The sequence below is a fragment of the Medicago sativa genome, chromosome 3 (genome assembly GCF_051527215.1).
Source record: "Medicago sativa cultivar Bolivia chromosome 3, Bolivia_mono, whole genome shotgun sequence".
NCBI lineage: Eukaryota > Viridiplantae > Streptophyta > Magnoliopsida > Fabales > Fabaceae > Medicago > Medicago sativa.
The window spans coordinates 67396811-67411289 of NC_140751.1; the positions used below are offsets into that span (position 1 = coordinate 67396811).

At 37.0% G+C, this 14479-nt stretch overlaps 1 protein-coding gene and 1 long non-coding RNA gene across 2 annotated transcripts; one reads left to right on the plus strand and one right to left on the minus strand.

Moving 5' to 3' along the window:
• Positions 1-204: 204 nt before the first annotated feature.
• On the minus strand, positions 205-4324 carry LOC146939381 (KH domain-containing protein At3g08620-like). Its single transcript, XM_085753061.1, has 7 exons — positions 3634-4324; positions 3437-3525; positions 3134-3282; positions 2719-2835; positions 2224-2340; positions 1816-1959; positions 205-567 (listed from the first exon to the last, which is right to left on the minus strand). The coding sequence occupies exons 1-7, from the start codon at positions 3714-3716 to the stop codon at positions 421-423; spliced, it is 846 nt and encodes a 281-aa protein (XP_085609187.1). The 5' UTR covers positions 3717-4324; the 3' UTR covers positions 205-420.
• Positions 4325-6410: 2086 nt separating this feature from the next.
• LOC146939382 (uncharacterized) lies at positions 6411-9456 on the plus strand. Its single transcript, XR_015031629.1, has 2 exons — positions 6411-7309; positions 9230-9456. It is a non-coding gene; the product is annotated as an uncharacterized LOC146939382 (long non-coding RNA).
• Positions 9457-14479: the final 5023 nt, after the last annotated feature.

Here is a 14479-nt window from a genome sequence, read left to right on the forward strand (position 1 = left end):
GGATATGTGTCCATCCTCAACTAATGTAGAAAATCAATAAACTCGATATACTAAGATATATTTAAAGAGCCGTCCTCTCTGGAAAGAAGTTCTTCCATACACACTGACCTTATATCAAAGTCCTGATGCCGACATGCTTAAGAAACTTAGTTATCTCAATCACGCTATAAATCCAAGGAATATCGTATTTACACACATTATAGATAGATTGGTAAACAGGTCAAAATATTTCAGCAAGAAATCTGCTAGTTTTGAAAGTCTATTAATGCAATAGACTAACAATGAATATGTTTTTCCTCATTATTTTTCTTCCTTATTCAAATCAGAATCATATAAACAAGGTCTTCTCAATATGGCTTTAAAGAACCTAGTTAAAGGAAGCAACATAAAGTGCAATAATCATCAGCATATAACTAACTATTATTGCTCAGTTTTGGGCCTTTTTATTTCATCGGAAGTGAATGGAGAGACACTGCCACTCAGTTGAGGGCTCTCTTCTCTGAAGTTGGAATTGAGCATAGCAAGTTCTCTTAGTTGCTGCCTCTTGTAAAGGTCCTGTGACTCATCCTACACAAATAAAGAAATTTGGTTCAAAACACATTTTAACATACATTTATGCATTAAAATGTAAAAAAATAAATAAATTGTGGATTGATTAAATGGAGTATCATGTAGAACAAAAGAGGATGGAAACAAGTTCTACTGCTAGGTTGTCATTCTAACACTGATACAGACACAGACACGACGCTCACACTAACACATGCGACCAACACTACTGCCTTTCAACATTAGCTTTAACTCTCCTGTTATTCTAGAACTAGAACATTCTCACAAGGACAGTAAGTGGGAGTAATGTTTTCAATAGATATAGGAACTGTTTGGTTATACAGTTTACTGAAGTGTATGAATAAGAACTTATGATATGAATGCTTATGCATAAACTTTTTTTATAACCAAAGATGAAATATAGTTAAATTGTTTTCTTATAAGCTGCAAATTATTTTCATAAGTTGCCAGGGAGTGCTTTTTAAAATAAACTTATAGACATGTCATCAGGTATTTTCATACGATTTTCCAAACATAATTTCAATTACTTATGCTGTAAGATAAGATCAAATAAACATTTAACTTTTAACTCAAGAAAAAGTTCTTATAAGCTTACATGTGTTTATAGGGAAGCTAAATGAGAGAACTTTTGAAAAAATTAAAATGTAGAATTTGACTTTAACTTATATGAAGCTTCAAGTTAGAATACTCAAAGTTATCATGAATCTTTTATACTTTTCTTCTCTAATACACATTGAACTATGGTCAGTTTTTTCCGTTATTTAGCATATAACCAATCTTAGAATGGTGTATTATCCTTTTTAATCAGTCCATCATTACATTGCATATTCATTTGTTATGCTTTATACATATATGCCGGGTGGGATTGAGACTTAACCTAGGCAGTACCATAGTTCAGATTGACGATGAGACACCAATACATGTGGTTATTCGTTAAAACTACTTTTGTTTTCCGGTGTTTACATGTCAGTGTCGTGTCCGTGTCTGTGCGAGTGCTTCATAATCAATGTGAGTCACTCTGCACAAGTCTGTCAGCAGATTATGTGCTGTTCCATAAAAGTGAAGTTACAATTTTGATTTTGAAGTGGTGCGCTATGATTTACTATGAGTAAGTACTGATTTTAAAATTGATCCAAACTGACTCATAGAATAAACCATTTTCCTCGGGAGCAAGTAAAATAAAAAAAACAATATCATATCCTATGAGCATATTTAGATCCATATTGCAATAGAGTTAAGATGAGATACCACAGGCTTAAGTAGCTCTTCTATGATTTCTTGTGCGTGCCTCAACCTTACATCGACAATATTAGCAGGTAGCTCGGCTTCAATTAAGATGTGAAGTTCATCACTCAGGTGCTCATAGCCTGGCCTTCCCCGTAGCAACTCTTCCTTTTAAAGTCAAAATGGTATAGGCAACAAAATTTGTTAAAGATATTAAAAGAAAAAGCCAAGAAAAGTTGAGACACTAAATGACTGTCATAGATATCTCAGGCAAAACCGCACCTGCGGCTCTATAAGTTAAATGACCAATCTGAAACAAAGGAAAAACTTAAAGGATCGCAGGTGCAACTTTGCCTAATTCTTAGGTAGTTAAAATTAGGCCGAGTAAAGTTACAAAACAATGTGATAAGATATAGGACTGATGGACTATACCTTGTCTAGGTCTTTAATTGAACCTTTCCCTCTAATATATACGCGGCAACCTGTGGTAGCCTCTACACGCTTCAGTGAATTACCCCTAGGGCCAAGAAGCCTCCCAACAAAATTAAACTGAAAATAGGATTAGCCTTAATCCCTGTTTCTATAAATTAACAGCTTAGTTAAAGGCTTATAGCATAAGTACTTATCGTATAAGTGCTAATATAAGCTATAAGCTATCTCTATAACAAAAAGTAAAATAAAGTCAAACTGTTTTTCATATAAGTTACAAGTTGTTTTCATAAGCTATACTGAAGAGCTTATGAAAATAAGCTTAAAACTGCATATGGCCTTAACCTGTTTTCATAAACTCTCCCAAACATTTCACAAGTACTTATGCAAGTTAATAGTAACTCAAAGATCATCAGGTGATAAAATCATCATAACATGATAAGAAAAATGCATGATAGTAAAACCAAATAAAATATGTGACAACATAACAGATCTTACATTTGGATAGCCATCCTTAGGAATATCTAAGCGCAATATCTTCTTCACAATGTGGGAATTTGGAACAATTGGTGCTGTTTGCCAATCCATGTTCAGTCCCTTCACTTCAGCTAACATCTGTTGCATCATGTGCTTAATCAATTATTAAAATAAACTTTAGCTTACCAGGGAAATTTCAAACACATCCCCAATGTCTCGTTTGTTAATAATTTATAGATTAAATTGACCAACGAAAAACACATTGGAAGACTAGAGTAACTAACTAAAGACACGTTCGCAAACCAAAATGAATAACAAAGAGACACTTGAGAACGTGTTTGCAGTTTCGATACATCACAGACAATAGTAACAGGCCGACAATGTCTCACACATTCAATGCCAAAATGGTTATTAGAACAAAAACTGAGGTACTTACATCATGTGACAGGCTATTCCAGCCAGTGAAGTTTGGTTTCAAATCTGAAGAAGCCATATGACTTTGGTTCATGAATTGCATTCTATCAAATTCAATAAACCCTTGATGATTCTGTAACAATCCATTCTTTCCAGAAACCCTCAAAATCTCTGATAATAATTAGGTAATATTCAATGTAATAATAACTTGTATAAAAACCATACAATAAAAAAAAAAAAATACAAGTAATGTTAATAATGAGTAGGCCTAATTCAAATTAAAGAAATTTCACAACAAAATACCTAGACATTGGAATATACATACCTTGATTGAGGAGTCTGCTACACAAGGGTAAGACTTGCATGAAAGGTCCAAGTTTCTGATGTTCTGCTAAAAGCTCCATTAAGTACTGACTGAAACAACAAAAATAAACAATAACATATGCTCCAGAAATTAATCAATTAATCAAAGTCAATACATATATATTTATTTTCAGAACAAATATTTATTTTCCATCATACCTTTCAGCATCAAAATTGCTTCTCATGTTTATATTTGGTGAATTAGTCCTTTGAGAAGAAGGTGAAGAAATCTGATTATACATGTTAGATAATATCAATTCTACAAATCCAAAAGCAATAGAAAAATGAAGAGTTTTTTTGAGATTTGGTGTGTGATAGAAGAATCCTATGAGAAAAAAAGAATCATTTAATCAATTCTTGAAAAGGGTAAGGTACAAAACTACAAATAAAATAGAGGGCCACTTCTGTAGTAGTTCAGTAGTAAAAGCATGCCTTAAAGGGTGTCTCTATGTACTTCTCTAGGTGTGTGTTTAATTGTTTTTTTGTTGGTTTTTGTTGCATATATGCAAAGGTTTATCATGTCATGAAAACATGTTTTACCTTAATAAACACAACCAGGTGTTACTAAGAAAATATAATCATAAAAACCTCTAATGAAATATAGATATTCAAATCAAAGATAGAGGGAAAAAAATTATCTTCAAATAATATATGGAGGAGAATAGTGTTTTATTTCTTTCTTTATTAGGAGACTTTCTAAGCTAATAGGGTAATTAAAATCTTAAATTTAATCATGCACATTTCAACAAGAGTGTGTGAAGATGAATTTGCTTCAATCAATTGGAAAAATAAAAAAAAAGAAGCAATGAAAGAGGGTACCCCAATGACCAATGTGGGTCATTGGTTCTCTGTCACAAGATTGTGACCATGTAGATTTGAAAAACCAATCACTCGCATGCTTCACGCTTACAATAAATTTATATATGTGATACTATATAGAATGCATATTAGTATATTGTGTTTTTTTAACAAGGAAAAATAGAATATATTACGAATAACGGAAGCTCCTCATTAGCATAAGACATAAAGTATGCATTAGATCAGGCTACAAATAGAGCAAAACCAGAAACGAATTAGTTGATGCCCAGACAAACAAATAGGCTCGACCACCATATATGAAAATTTAGACCAACATTAATTAATGTTATTAAACTTCATCCACCTAAAAGAATGAGACTTAACTTTTTCCAACAATTAGTGAACGATACTTTCCTTGTTCTTGAAAATTATATTGTTTCTTTCATTCCATAATACCCACACGCAGCAAAGCCAAACAAGATGCAGAAAAGAACGACGAACTTGCGAACCACTTGAAGACCAAACAAACTGAATAAAATGATCATGTAAAAGAAACAGATTAACCACGGATATGTCGAGCCACAACCGAACCAAGCCCCACATAGGAGCAAAGCAAGGGCAAGAAAGAACCAAATGTTGGACAGTCTCGACACCTCCACATCCGGACACGCAAAGTTGTGACTCGTGAGATATAATGTCACGCGCCACCAAATTATTCTTTGACGGCAACCTATTCTGAAGAAGTCTTCAAGCAAGAATAGAAACCTTCAAGGGGACCTGTTTGTGCCAAATTAAATCTGAAATAGTATTACAGTTATGCACTTCCTAAGTTGACAGCAACTGACACACACCCCCGTATAACCACCAGCAGGATTCAAGCATCCATGGTGAGCTTATGAAGTAAAATCCTACACTCCCCTAACATCTCCTCCTCCCACACCCACAACCTTCGCTGCCACTGCCAAGCATCCCCTCCCTCCCCCCAACCCAAATCGCTCATCACCGCCATCGTAATGGACTTATTCTCTGCCAGATCAAACAAACGCCTAAACCTCCTACACAATGGCCGCCCTCCTAACGCATAATAGTATATTGTATTTTTCATTTTTAGTCTTAACCCTATATGGAAAGAAGACTATGATAATTTTGTGTTCGATCATAAGGTAAATAAAGCCGGTCAATAATTATTTTACTTAAGATTAAAATATTTTTATAACTCATCTATTACTGAGATATAGTATGTAGTTCATTGCGTGTACGTACACAAACATGGAAAAATATATGCTTCTAGACGTTTAACTTATTATTTGCACATGGAAAAAAATCTTCCAACTTCAAATCAATTATCAATGAAATAACTCCAACTTCAAATATCAAGCTTTTGTTTATTATTAATATAAATAACTCCAACTTCAAATATCAAGCTTTTATTTATTATTAATATTAATATAATACTGCTATTAATTTGGACAGCTTAATGACCGCTATTATTGATTTCTATAATTAATTTGTTTTCATTTGTTGCAAATATGGCTCGTATTAATTTTATGCCATTTGTATATATAAACAATCTATCACCCTTCGGAAAGGAAAAAAAAAATTCATATCACCCATATCTCTTCTTCTTACTACAGCTTAGCTCAGTTGATATGGACAATGCATAAAATATACATAACCCGTGGTTTAAACTCCGGCCACCACCCCAAAAAATTAAACAACCTATCACCCTTCGGTAAAAATAAAATAAAATTATCGCCCATATCTCTTCTTACTACACTTCACCTGTCGGAACAATTCTCCTTTTCATTGTAAAGTTCATACGCCCAAAATAAAATTACGAGAGATTTTTGACAAAAAAAAAAAAAACATCGAAATGATGGTCTACACATAAAAAAATACAAAATATAGATTTTTTTTTTTTGTTACAAAATACAAAATATAAATAGAACATTAAGACTTGTGGTTTCACAAAGGATATAACAATAATAAAGGGTGGCCTGAATCTGGCCCGTATTAATATTAACTTAAAGAATTTTATTTATTTATTTTTTAGTCAAATTTTTTTCCATATAGCGACAAAACTCGAAAATAAAATATTTATTTATTTCCTTCTTGTTATAGTCTAGTTCTCTATTGCAAGCTTTTCTTAAAATTCCTTGCGAGTTGTTTATACATGATGCAGATTTAGGTACCTTGCTATTTTCCTTCAAAAAAAGGTACCTTGTTATTCGATATCGATAAAACCAGGATAGCTATTCAAAAAGCAATCCGAGAAGCAAGAGACGCAACAACTATTTCACTTCCAAGTCTTAGTGACTTCTCGTCCAACGAAGAGACTGGAGAACCAGAACGCGTAACATTAGGAGACTACGGGAGGCACAATAACATTGACGAAGTATCCCAGGGGTTCCAACCAGTGAATCTTGTCCTCTTTGACATCAAACACTCAGTTTTTTCCACGCTAAGTGTAACAGCCCGATTTTCGCTAGTTTTATTTTATTATTTATTATGTGTGTTATATGTGCTCTTATGTGATTATTTGCCTCTGTGTGTATTTTTGGTCGGGATTCGTAGAATTCGGTGTAGAAGGGTATTTTAGTCATTTTGGACTTAGGGGCATTTTGGTCATTTTGAGGGCAGTGGCAATTTTGTAATTTTGCAGAAAGTTATTTTTTTTTAGTGTTTAGTGGAAGTTATTATTTTACCTAGTTACTAGAGAGGGTGTAGTAATTATTTTAATTACCGTTAAGTGACCGTTAGTGTTGTATTTTACCGGTAAGTGAGTAGTAACATTTTTGAGGTTGAATTAGAAATGGGTTAGGCCCATTAAGGTTTGTGAGATAAGCCCATTAAGTGAGCCTTTATAAACTAATGTTAGTGAGAAGAGATAGGGTTACAACATTTTCATTTCATTTCATTGGAGAGGAGAAGAGATAGAAACTAGAGAGAAGAGCAAGAACAAGGGTTAGAGGCAAGAGGGAGATTCACCATCTAGGAGCTAAATTGAAGCTTGAATTAAGGATTCTTGGTGTTAGAGGTAAGGGGGTTAGTCTTTACTCATAATCACCTAGTTGTAGCTTCTACCCTAACTTCTTACATAAGTGCTTATTTGAATAATTGATTATTTGTGAAATTAATGGTGAAATTCGTGCTTATGTTGTGATGCAATGTTTGGGTATGTGAATTGAATGATAATTGTGTTGTTGTTGTTGAATTTGCATGACAAAATGGGTTTATATACATATAACATGTTCTTGAGTGAAATAGTTGATGAATTATGTTGTAGTTGTTGAATTGGTGGTAAATTCATGATGTTTAATTGCTGTTGATGTTGTGAGATGATGCTGTTGAAGAATTGAACCTTGGGTATTCATAATTTTGAACTTGTGTTGTTTATTTGAAGTTTTCATGAAAATGGGTCAAATGATGATTTTGGTTAAGAGAATGTTTTGGGGCAAGTTGTATATGATTTTGAGTGTCTTTTCATGTTTAGAAATGTTTAAACAAACTTTGGAATCAACTTTGGGCATTGGGGAGTCAAAATTGGGGTTTTGGGGTGAAAATGGCTCTTTTTCCCGAAACTACTGTCACAACTCGCACTGCACTCGCAGCTGCGAGTTGGATGCGAGCAGGAGTGGCTTCCTGGGAGCTACTCGCAGTTGCGAGTAAAGTTACTCGCAGTTGCGAGTTGCACAGGACAGAACTCCCTGTTTCGCATTCTTGTGTCTTTTCCGCACGTTTCTGTTTTGAATTGGTTTTCGGTGTAAACATGAAAGTTGTAGAGAATTTTGTTAGCTTTCCAATGGCTTTGGTTTGACTTGAAAATAATTCTTGGTTTTTGAGTTATGATAAAAATACTCCAAGGTGGTCTTGGTGAAATTTTACGAAAATTCCGCATAACTATTTCTAAGTCGACCCAAACCTCATGGATTGTTTCCAATCTTCAAAACTTATATTTTATGAGTTCAATTAAAGTGTTTAGTAGCATTTAAACTATGATGTGAGGGATCTAACTTGTTTTGCTTTGAAAATGGAAAATTTTGTAAAAAGAGGAAAAGTGAGACGAACTTTGTGATTTTTATGAATTCGTTGTTTTTGGCCGATGAAATGCTTATGTATCCTCTACTGCACCTATAAGCGACTTGTGAGAATACATGGCATAGGCAATTGAGCTTGTAGAGTTGGTTTTGGTTCATAAATTCTATTATTTTAAAAGGTGACTTTTGGAGACGAACTTAGTAGAAATGAATTTTGAAGGACTAAAGTCTTATGAACCTTTTGTGAATGGTCACATATGATTAAATAATTGTGTTTGAATGATTGTGGAAGGTTGAGAATGATGTTTATCATAAATTGTTGTGTTATTCCATTTTACTTGATTTATGTGATGTAAATGGAAACGAATTGTAAATTGATGATGATGAATGTGGATGAACCTTATGTGAGCTATGATTGTTGAATGTATGGGCATGATTCTTGATAATGCAATGTTGTTGAGTTGTTGAAATGTAAAAGGAGGTGTACTTTTACATTGTTTTGATAGTTGTTATGTTGGAGTTGTGCATTATCGAGTCATTGCTATATGTCCATGCATCATAACATGTTGTTGTTGTTGTTGAAATGTAAAAGGAGGTGTACTTTTACATAGTAAGAGGAGGTGTACTCTTACTTGGATGTTTTTGTTGCATCCATTGTTGTTGATTTGGTACCACATGCATATATGTGTCAAGTCTAGGCGCATTGCATAAATTGAATTGTCAGATGATTGTTTTTGAGATTGTTAATGATGGGTGGTAAGTGTATACTTGTATTGCTTGTATGATTGATGTTGAACATGCATGCAAATACTTGTGAACTCTTTTACAATTATACATATGTCTATTATAGTTTGATTATGATTAATGTAATAATTACCCCCAGTGGTTTCGACCGCCTACCTGTCTGTATGGATGGGTAGACGTTGTGCAGGACTAGACGCTTGGTGAGTTTGCTTGTTGGATGTTTGGACGACGGGAGCTTTCTCCGTTGTCGTGTCAGTGTCGTAGTATCTAGGCTCTGATTAGGCTTAGCGTCTATTTGTTGTTTTGGATTCTGTTGCTATGTTGTTGCTATTGTCCACTTGTCGGATTTGAAGTATTTTCATTTGAGGATTTATTGACCATGGCATGTATATGTTGAAGTTTATGATTTGAATTCCGCTGTGATCGTTGAGATCTTATATATATGCATGATATTGTTGGGTTTGTTTTGAGACGTAGCATCTATTTCTAGAATATTTCTGATGTATTCGCGCGTTTTACCGCTTAATAGAAATAGGGTGTTACAAGTTGGTATCAGAGCCGTGGTCAGTCTTGTCTAGACTAGTAGATTAGTGTTTGTTGAATTGCCCTGTTAGTATGCGAATGGTAATGAGTTACCTTCGGTACTTGTTCTTGTGTTGTTGTGTTGTTGTTCTTATCTGTTGGTTGGTTTTGTGTAGAAGTAAGATGGCTGGTGGTAGAGATGATGGAGCGATTGCGCAGGCTTTGGCTTCGATGGCTCAGGTGTTGGCTCAGGCTAACGAGCGGGTGGCGGTTGGTCATCGTGATCCTGGAGAGGCTGAGGAGCGAAGGCTTGATCGTTTCTTGCGAAACAGTCCGCCGACGTTCAAGGGTAGGTATGACCCGGATGGAGCTCAGACATGGATGCAAGCCATGGAGAGGATCTTTCGTGCTATGGTGACTAGTGAGGACCAGAAGGTCAGGATGGCTACTATATGCTTACAGAAAAAGCTGAGTATTGGTGGACCAATGCTAAGGGGAGGCTTGAGGTTGGTGGAGCTGTGACTTGGGCTAGGTTCAAGACTGAGTTTTTGAGGAAGTACTTTCCTGAGGATTTGAGGACTAAGAAGAAAGTAGAATTCTTGAACTTGAAGCAAGAGAACCGTTCAGTGGCTGAGTATGCGGCAAAATTTGAGGAACTTTCGAGGTTTTGTCCGTACATCAATGCGGAGGATGTTATGGTTTCCAAGTGTGTGAAGTTCGAGAGCGGCTTGAGGCCCGACATCTACCAGTATATGTGTGTTCAGGAGATCCGTGATTTTGACACTTTGGTGCATAAGTGTCGCATGTTTGATGATGCTGGAAGAGCTAAGGTTAATCACTACAAGGCTCAGAATGAGAAGAAAGGAAAGGGGCATGGATTTGGGAAGCCGTATAACAAAGACAAAGGCAAGAAGAGAGAAGGTGGTGGAGGTTCTAAGGTGAATGTTGCTAAGGTGAGGTGCTTCAAGTGTGGCACTTTGGGTCATTTTGCTAATGATTGCAAGAAAGGTGATAGTTGTTACAAGTGTGGAAAGGCGGGTCACAAGGCTTATGATTGTACTTATGTGGAGAAGGAGATCACTTGCTACAATTGTGGTGAGAAGGGGCATATCAGCACCAAGTGTACCAAACCGAAGAAGGCTGCGGGCAAGGTGTTTGCATTGAATGCGGAAGAGGTGGAGCATCCGGATAATCTCATCTGAGGTATGTGTTTTTATCAATAGTACTCCTTTGATTGCAATTATGGATACTGGTGCTACTCATTCTTTTATCGCGGCTAGTTGTGTTGAGCGTTTGGGTTTGGTTGTGACTCCGTTGTCTCGAGGGATGGTTATCGATACCCCGGCTAGTGGATCGGTGACTACTTCTTTAGTGTGTGCTAAGTGTCCAGTTAGTTTTGGCAACGTTGATTTTGAGTTGGATCTTGTGTGTCTTCCGTTGAAGCATATGGACGTTATTTTTGGTATGGATTGGATGTTGACTTTTGGTGTTAACATTAATTGTTTGACCAAGAGTGTAACGTTTTCTAAGTCGGTAGCTGAGGAAGGTAGAAGGTTCTTGACCGCGGAGCAAGTGAAGAAGTCTTTGGATGGTGAAGCTTGTGTATTCATGATGTTTGCTTCCTTGAAGGAGAGTAGTGAGAAAGGAGTTGGTGATTTGCCGGTAGTGCAAGAATTTCCAGAAGTTTTTCCGGACGACATTACCGAGTTACCACCGGAGAGAGAGGTTGAGTTTGCAATTGATTTGGTGCCTGGAACAAGTCATATTTCGATTGCGCCGTATCGGATGTCTGCATCAGAATTGGGAGAGTTGAAGAAGCAGTTGGAAGAGTTGTTGGAGAAACAGTTTATCAGGCCAAGTGTTTCGCCGTGGGGAGCTCTTGTGTTGTTGGTCAAGAAGAAAGATGGAAGCATGAGGTTGTGTGTGGATTATCGGCAGTTGAACAAGGTGACAATCAAGAATCGGTATCCGCTTCCGAGGATTGATGATTTGATGGATCAGTTGGTTGGTGCAAAAGTGTTTAGCAAGATTGATTTGAGGTCAGGATATCATCAGATTAGAGTGAAGGCGGAAGATATATCCAAAACTGCGTTCAGAACGAGGTATGGACACTATGAGTATTCTGTGATGCCATTTGGAGTATCTAATGCGCCAGGTGTCTTCATGGAGTACATGAATAGAATATTTCATCCTTTTCTGGATCGTTTTGTGGTGGTGTTTATAGATGATATTTTGGTGTATTCTAAGTCCGAAGAAGAGCATGTCGAGCATTTGAGGATGGTGTTGGGAGTTTTGAAGGAGAATAAGTTGTTTGCTAAGTTGTCAAAGTGTGAGTTTTGGTTGCGGGAAGTGAGTTTCATTGGTCATGTGATTTCTAAAGGTGGCATTGCGGTGGATCCGTCGAAGGTTGATGCAGTGTTGCAATGGGAATCACCTAAGTCTGTTTTTGAAGTTAGAAGTTTTCTTGGATTGGCAGGTTATTATCGGAGGTTCATTGAAGGATTCTCTAAGTTGGCGTTGCCATTGACGCAGTTGACTCGGAAAGGACAAGCTTATGTTTGGGATGCTATGTGTGAGAAGAGTTTCCAAGAGTTGAAGAAGAGGTTGACATCGGCTCCGGTGTTGATTTTGCCGAATCCTAAGGAATCGTTTGTTGTGTATTGTGATGCTTCTAAGATGGGTCTTGGTGGTGTGCTTATGCAGAATCGTCAGGTGGTGGCTTATGCTTCAAGGCAGTTGAAAGTGCATGAGAAGAATTATCCGACTCATGATTTGGAATTGGCGGCCGTTGTGTATGTGTTGAAAATTTGGAGGCATTATCTGTATGGTTCTAAGTTTGAAGTGTTCAGTGATCATAAGAGTTTGAAGTATTTGTTTGACCAGAAGGAGTTGAATATGAGGCAGAGGAGATGGTTAGAGTATCTTAAGGATTTTGATTTCCAGTTGAGCTATCATCCTGGAAAGGCCAATGTTGTTGCTGATGCTTTGAGTAGGAAGTCGTTGCATATGTCTACCTTGATGGTAAAAGAGTTGGAGTTGATTGAGCAGTTCCGAGATTTGAGTTTGGTTAGTGAATTGACACCGGATGGTGTGAGGTTGGGAATGTTGAAGTTGACAAGTAATATTTTGGAAGAGATTAAGGACGGTCAGAAGGAAGATTTGGAACTTGTAGATCGTGTGGTGTTGGTTAATCAAGGTAAAGGTGGGGACTTCAGATTGGGTGAGAACGGTGTTTTGATGTTTCGTGATCGTGTTTGTGTACCGAGAGTTCTTGAGCTTAAGAGGCAGATTTTGGAAGAAGGTCACAGAAGTAGTTTGAGTATTCATCCAGGAGCGACTAAGATGTATCAGGATTTGAAGAGGTTGTTTTGGTGGCCTGGAATGAAGAAAGAGATCGCAGAGTTTGTGTATGCTTGTTTGGTGTGTCAGAAGTCTAAGATTGAACATCAAAAGCCGTCAGGTTTGATGCAACCGTTGTTTGTGCCAGAGTGGAAGTGGGATAGTATATCAATGGACTTTGTTGGAGTGTTGCCGAAGACTGTTAAGGGTTTTGATTCGATTTGGGTGATTGTTGATCGGTTGACGAAGTCGGCACATTTTATTCCTATTAAGACCGGTATGTCTGTGGCTAAGTTGGCTGAGGTCTACATTGAGCAGATTGTTAGATTGCACGGTGTTCCTTCTAGTATTGTGTCGGATCGGGATCCGAGGTTTACTTCTAAGTTTTGGGAAAGTTTGCAAGATGATTTGGGAACTAAGTTGAGATTGAGTTCTGCTTATCATCCTCAGACTGATGGTCAGACGGAGAGGACTATTCAGAGTTTAGAAGATTTGTTGAGGGCTTGTGTTTTGGAACAAGGTGTCAGTTGGGTTGAATGTTTACCGTTGATTGAGTTTACTTACAACAACAGTTTTCATTCTAGTATCGGAATGGCACCATTTGAGGCTTTGTATGGTCGGAGGTGTAGAACTCCTTTGTGTTGGTATGAGTCAGGAGAAAGTGCCTTGTTAGGTCCGGAAGTTGTGCAAGAGACGACCAAGAAGGTTAAGATGATTCAAGAGAAGATGAGAGCGTCTCAGAGTAGGCAGAAGAGTTATCATGATAAGAGGAGGAAGGATATTGAGTTTCAGGTTAGTGATCATGTGTTCTTGAGAGTGAATCCTGTAACCGGTGTTGGACGTGCTTTGAAGTGTCGGAAGTTAACTCCTCGTTTTATTGGACCTTTTGAGATTGTTGAGAAGGTTGGGGTTGTAGCGTATCGGATTGCGTTACCGCCATCTTTATCGAATCTTCATGATGTGTTTCATGTATCTCAGTTGCGGAAATATGTGTATGATGCGTCTCATGTGATTCAAGTAGATGATTTGGAAGTAAGGGATAATTTGACCGTTGAGACTTGGCCAGTTAGGATTGAGGATCGTGAAGTGAAGCGTCTGCGTGGCAAGGAGATCATTTTGGTTAAAGTGATTTGGGTTGGACCGACCGGTGAGAGTGCCACTTGGGAATCGGAGAGTAGGATGAGGGTTGCGTACCCGGAGTTGTTTCCTTCAGGTAATTTTCGAGGGCGAAAATTCTTTTTAGTGGGGGAGAGTTGTAACAGCCCAATTTTCGCTAGTTTTATTTTATTATTTATTATGTGTGTTATATGTGCTCTTATGTGATTATTTGCCTCTGTGTGTATTTTTGGTCGGGATTCGTAGAATTCGGTGTAGAAGGGTATTTTAGTCATTTTGGACTTAGGGGCATTTTGGTCATTTTGAGGGCAGTGGCAATTTTGTAATTTTGCATAAAGTTATTTTTTTTTTAGTGTTTAGTGGAAGTTATTATTTTACCTAGTTACTAGAGAGGGTGTAGTAATTATTTTAATTACCGTTAAGTGACCGTTAGTGTTGTATTTTACCGG

Coding starts and splice junctions, on each gene's coding strand:
- LOC146939381 (XM_085753061.1), bottom strand. CDS start 3,716: ATGTATAATCAGATTTCTTCACCTTCTTCTCAAAGGACTAATTCACCA. Junction 3,283..3,436: donor TAGCAGACTCCTCAATCAAG/GTATGTATATTC, acceptor AATTATTATCAG/AGATTTTGAGGGTTTCTGGA. Junction 2,836..3,133: donor GGAATAGCCTGTCACATGAT/GTAAGTACCTCA, acceptor ATGATGCAACAG/ATGTTAGCTGAAGTGAAGGG.